Below are 6,005 nucleotides of genomic sequence, written 5' to 3' on the forward strand. Positions count from 1 at the left end.
ATTACCTGAACACTAGCAAATTTCATGTTGAACCTCTATTGCTAAAAGACGATGCTATAACTGGGTAGAGCTTCCACTTGAATCCCAAGTTGTGGTGAGATGTTTGACAAACAATGTTACTAATGAGAAGTTAACTTCTACCTTAGTCCAACGCATTCGGAAGCTCATTCAAGAATATTGGAGAGCGGTTAACGAGTATGTTCATCGAGAAGCAAATAAGGTTGATGATGACCTAACTATTTTGGCATGTAAGATAAGTGATTCGGTGTTTTATTTTAACTCTTCTATCTAAGTTGTATCACAATGATTTATTAGGAGTCTCAACTGCACAGTTTAGTTTTCTCGTTGTTTGGGCTTAGACCCCTTTCATTCTTTAAAAAAAAGTTATAATTGAGTTTACACACCTAATAAAATGCTAAATTTTTTAATCATTCAGTCTTCAAGTTTAGATGGGGCATACAATACTCTCACTCACAATGATTATGTTAAGAAAGTGCATTGATTAGATGGTTTCTCTCCCAACCCCCCTCAATTCTTTTCTACCCCCTGAATTTCCGTTTTTGCCCCGGGGGGGTACTGCGGTTTATACGAACCGAAATAAACTGATATTCTGATAAATTTCGGTAACCACTTACCGAAATCTGGGACATTTCGGTTCGCAGGTACCGAAACAATTATTTCGGTAAATTTCTACCGAAAATGGCCTAATTCCAGCGACCAACGTACCGAAATCTAGGACATTTCGGTTCGCAGATACCGAACAAGCTGACCTTCGTTTTTTGTGTACCGAAAACGCTAATGTTCGGTTTGCAGTTACCGAAATGGTCTAATATTTGGCTTCGGTGAATACGAACCGAAGTTTTTTGGCAAAAATGTTTCAAACCGCAAAGGGCAAACTTGGATTTTTGGGGGGTAGAAAAGAATTGAGGGGGGTTGGGAGAGAAATCGTCCATTGATTATGTTAAGAATTTGGACACAAATAACCCGTATAATAAGTCCATAAACACTATTTTTTTAGAGTTCTTTTCTTGCCCCTTGCTTGTTCTTGCGCGCCCCGAACATTTTAAAAACATTTCTTCACTATTTAAGTAGCGAACTCAAGGGCACAAAAATTGAAAAGAAAACTTAAGTAGCGAACCTTATAAAATAGGTCGGAAACAAGGGTGAAAGATACAAAAATATTAGATTTTATAAGGTTCGCATTTTTTTCCCAATTTTTTCCATTTACACACTCGTATCCTACATTGCGAGGGAGGTAGAATTGGAAGGCCGGGAGCGCGTGAAATACTTAGGGCGCGCGGAAAGAAAAACTCATTTTCTGATTTTTCATTTCAAATTGGGCTTTACATCATGTAATGGCCCAAACACAATATTTCCAAACTTAAAAATATTCGAGAGCTATTTTTAACCCCCATTCATTTTTTAAAACCTACACTACACTCCTCAAAATTTACCTATTTGAACGAAAAGGACACCATTTTTTATACATCTGAACGAGTAAATCTAAATGGAAATAGTTTTTAAGAATCATGAGGTGGAAAATAAGCCTACACTAAAATAATTTCATAAGTTGTTGATCCTACATCAAATCTTATTAGACCCATAATAAACCATCTCTTTGATTTTTAAAGAATGTAGACATAGTTAAACCAAAGGGTTTTCCCTTACTCCTCATGGTTCTCTTATCTCCAGAAGTTCCATTTTTGCCTCCGAGAATAAAGTTCGGAACATAGATTTCAAACTAAAAAATCATGTTTTAGTGTGTTTTAACGAGAGAAACATGATTTTTTTAATTCGGAATCTACATTTTGAACTTTATTCCCAAAAGCAAAAATGAAATTTCAAAAGGATAAGAAAACCACGAGAGGAAGAGAAACATTCCAAACTAAGACCATATTAATTTCCTTTTGTGGACAAAAGTACAGTATTACAATTTGTACTCAGACTTAATCTTACAAAACTGACTTTAAGGTGAATCACTTTATAAAATGATTTGATAACTTATTGCTTTTGAAAGCTCAAATTTAGGTGGTCTCAAAATGAACATTTGTTGGTTAAAAAGAAAATTAAGTTAATCCATCTCCATTGTAACTTAGCATTGTTGTTTGTTATATGTTAAGCAGCTCCACTCTTGCTACACGTATATCTGAGTATTTTGACCTAAGGATATTGACCTCAATTTTGTTGAGTTCTGCATCACTTTTTAGCTGTAATAGTATTTTTCATATGCTAAGAGGAAGCTCAAGGTGATGCAAAAATAAGATTTTAATTGACTTATGCTTATTCAATCAAATGGTGCGAATAAACTCAAAATCATATCAAATGTGAGACGAGTATTCGAGATTAGTTAACCTTTGGTTATTGTTGATATGGACATGAAAACAAATTGCCAAGGTAAACTATAGTACATATCAATGGAAGCATTGAGAGGTAGAATGTTAAAATCCAAATAACTACGAAAATATACAAACAAGGACCATCCTATTCTCAAAAAGGTCTTGCCGATGAGTGTCATAAAAGCATTGATTAAGGAAATCATATGAGCAAAAATTTGTCTTGAAAATACAAGTTAAACACTTGTCAATATAATGTACATTGTTTTCCTATACAAGCTTAGTACCTCTTTTGATTTCTTAACCAATGCCCTAAAGACACTTGTTAGCATTCTCTTTCTCGACCACCTTTGACAACTCACAAGGTGTTGGCCTCATGTTAAGAATCCAAAATGGAGCCAAAAAAATCCTTAAGCTTCGAAGGATAAGTCATTCTGTGTGAGTTAATGATGAAGTAAGGAATCATTTCTCAAAAGATGTTAAGCACCAATCATCCTTGCATGATCATTAAAACTACAAAGGTAATAATTGATCATTCTTACCGCTGTGATTCCCATTCCCTTTCACGCCTATAAGCATTAATTGAACCAATCACAACTTTTCCAACTCTTCTATTTCTACGAGCTCTTCTGCTCATGCTTTTTCTCTTCTGCTTCTCCGAATCAGGCTGTGACATAGGTACCGAACTAATCCATTTTAAAGGTAATAAAGCTGCAACAAACTGTATGAGGATTCCAACTGTCAAGCCTGAGTAATTACCGGATGTAATGCCGAGCAAAGAGGCCAATCCAACACCAAGAAAGCCGCTAACTATTGACGATAGGATCAAAGCTGATGCAAGGAAAGAGGTGAGAGATCCTTCGCAACCCTTTGGACATAAAGATGCAAATAGAACCGAGAAAGGAAGGAGTTTAAACTGCGCTAGAACTTCTGCTAAACCGGAAAAGCAAGGAGCAAACACCTCATTTGGAATTCCGAATTTAAGATTTATCTGTTGAACCAAAACGAGATCAAGAAGTAGAGACGAAGCATATAGAATCTGCACCGCACCTATCAAGTTTCTCATCGGAAACTTTTTCCAAAATCGGTTATAAAGTACAGTTCCTGAAAAAAGCATCAACTGGCCAATCACTCGAGCCCAACCAATGATCATAGGATCAAGATTTAGACACTGTGTCTGATAGCAAAATACGGAGCCTGTAAGCATTGGAACCATGGCAATTGATCCAACAATCCATAAAAGGGGGCGAGAAATACTTTTGTCGCTGATAGCTGTGAAAAGATCCGAAGCTTGTTTTCGGATATTTTCTGAGATGGATTTTGTTGCAAGATTTTCGCTTGATGGTTGTGGTATGCCTAAAGAATCCTCTCTTGTTGAGAAAGAAATTGCTAGTTGTAGAGATAGCAAAGATGAGAATATAATGAACATGATTCTTGGAGGCAGTTTCAGTAGAAAATAACCACCGATCAAGTTGCCTAATATTCCACCTGCGGCTAATGCCATGAACGCGTATGATTGTAGGCCGCCAATTTTTTGTTTCTTTCCGTACTCGGCAACAAGAGCATCCTTTGCTACTTCAGTAATGGATGCTCCCAAGTTACTGAGAAGCACGGCTGCAACTAAGATGGTAAGCACTTCACGTGCAGCAGGGATAAATGCTAGATAATTCCAAGCAAAGATCTGCAAAAGAACTGAAGATCGAAGCAAATGATCAGTTTCATTTTTTGAGATAAAAGAAGAAATTCATTCAGAACAGAAAATAGTTACAAAGAAACTTTTTGACTTCTATGCTGTTGTAATTTCATAATCCATAAGAGAAGCAAACTGAACATAAGACATGTTAACACAGAAAGAGTTATCTAGCTTAATACTATGAAGGAAAGGACAACCTAAACACAAACACAAAATAACATAACCAAAAACTTAAAATCAGATCAGACTGATCCAAACAAAAGGAATTGCAGGTCGGAAGTAAGGTCACTGCAATAGCATAGCAACTGAAATTACAGCCGCATTTTCCCGCAATATCAAGGTTAGCAGCTTAACTGCAACTTAGAACCATTTGAACCACTACAGCCACATTTGCTGCAATATCAAGGTTTGCAGGCAATTTCGAACCAATATCTACATATCCTACTATATCTGACACGACACCAACACATGTGGTTACCAATTACATTCAACAACTTTCATTTTCTCAAACTATTACCAATATCTACATCTTAGTATCAGTGTCATGTCAAGTGTATGTACTTTATAAGTTCTATCCATCAATAATAAATATAGGATAATTACATACGAATGACAGGCAAACGGGCAACTAGCTGCACCGCTAACCCTATATTAATGATGCTAAACTAATAGTACTATTACTACCTTTTGAGTATTTGACACATTTACATAAAAACCAAAAGATACAAATAATTTAATCAATTAAGTTTATACCTCCAATGACAATGTAAGGGATTCTATGAGCACCACCAATATAGATAACATCAGAAAGGATTCCATAAAGAGGTTTAGCCACCATAGGAAGATTAGCAGAATACTGAACAAGTTGCAATATTGAAGGATCCAAATTGAGATTACTAGCCATATGAAAATTAAGAGCAAGCCAAGGAAAACATCTAAACCCTTGTAACCAATAACCAAATCCACACAATATAAGCATTTGTTTACTTCCAATTTGAGAAACATTTGTTGAAGAATTTGTACCCTTAATCTTCTTCTCCTCTTTCTCATACAAAACACCCTTTTCCTCTTCCTTCTTCTTCTTGGTCTCTCTTACAACAAATCTTTGATGTGTGTCAACCATGAATGTAGGTTCTTGTTTTTCAATGAAGTTTCTAGAATTGTTGTGATGTTGAGAACATTTTATTATGGATGATTTCAAATGTTTTGTTTTGTGATGTTTATGTAAACTTGGTTTGTTCATAAACATAAATTGGTTAGTTTGTGATGAAGATGAAATTGCAAGGTGAATCATGGTTTCAATACAAGAGAATTTTCAATGATGATAATAAAAAAAAATAAAGAAAATTGAAAATTTTGAATGAAGAAAAGAATAGGTCAAAATTTTGTGTTTACACACTCATTGTTTGGTGAAATGAACAATGAATGAATGAAAGAAAGAATGAGAATAATGTAAAGTGTGCGAAGAGAGGGATCTAGAAGAGTGTATTTTAAGAAATTGAGGGGTATTTTAGCAAATATATAGAAGAGAGTTCTTCGAGGTTCTGGCGAGTGACATTGGTGGTACTGAAAGTGAAACTTGTGTTTGTTGTTTTGTTCTTTGTTTGTTTCTGGTGGTTAAAAGGAACGGACGTGGTTGAAACGCGCCAAGAGTGCGGTTTTGGAAGTTTTTGGGACATGTTCGTGTTATATGGACCGTGGATTTGCTGTTAATTAGAGTCTTAGATCTTTTTCCATTTTTTATAGATATTTTAAAAGGTTTTTGGCTTTGTCAAAGGATCAAACTAATGTCGATACAGTGTAATACAAGTGCAGTAAATTTGAGTCTCTTAATTATTTGGTGTTGAATTTGATCTTTGATTAATGTGTATGAATAGTGAGCGATTACATGTACAGTAAAAAACAACTTAATAGTTTAATAAAGTTAAAAATTTATAAACAATGAATTAGTTCAAATGTTAAGGGTCCAATAATTGAGG

General features: G+C 35.1%; 1 protein-coding gene across 1 annotated transcript; it reads right to left on the bottom strand.

The window, feature by feature from the left end:
* Nucleotides 1–2,316: 2,316 nt before the first annotated feature.
* LOC123915759 (probable folate-biopterin transporter 8, chloroplastic) lies at nt 2,317–5,618 on the bottom strand. The gene is made up of 2 exons (XM_045966991.1): nt 4,780–5,618; nt 2,317–4,025 (listed from the first exon to the last, which is right to left on the bottom strand). The coding sequence occupies exons 1-2, from the start codon at nt 5,318–5,320 to the stop codon at nt 2,872–2,874; spliced, it is 1,695 nt and encodes a 564-aa protein (XP_045822947.1). The 5' UTR covers nt 5,321–5,618; the 3' UTR covers nt 2,317–2,871.
* Nucleotides 5,619–6,005: the final 387 nt, after the last annotated feature.

Source organism: Trifolium pratense, linkage group LG3 (assembly GCF_020283565.1).
Source record: "Trifolium pratense cultivar HEN17-A07 linkage group LG3, ARS_RC_1.1, whole genome shotgun sequence".
In the NCBI taxonomy this organism is placed as follows: domain Eukaryota; kingdom Viridiplantae; phylum Streptophyta; class Magnoliopsida; order Fabales; family Fabaceae; genus Trifolium; species Trifolium pratense.

Coding starts and splice junctions, on each gene's coding strand:
- LOC123915759 (XM_045966991.1), bottom strand. CDS start 5,320: ATGATTCACCTTGCAATTTCATCTTCATCACAAACTAACCAATTTATG. Junction 4,026..4,779: donor CCCTTACATTGTCATTGGAG/GTATAAACTTAA, acceptor TTCGATCTTCAG/TTCTTTTGCAGATCTTTGCT.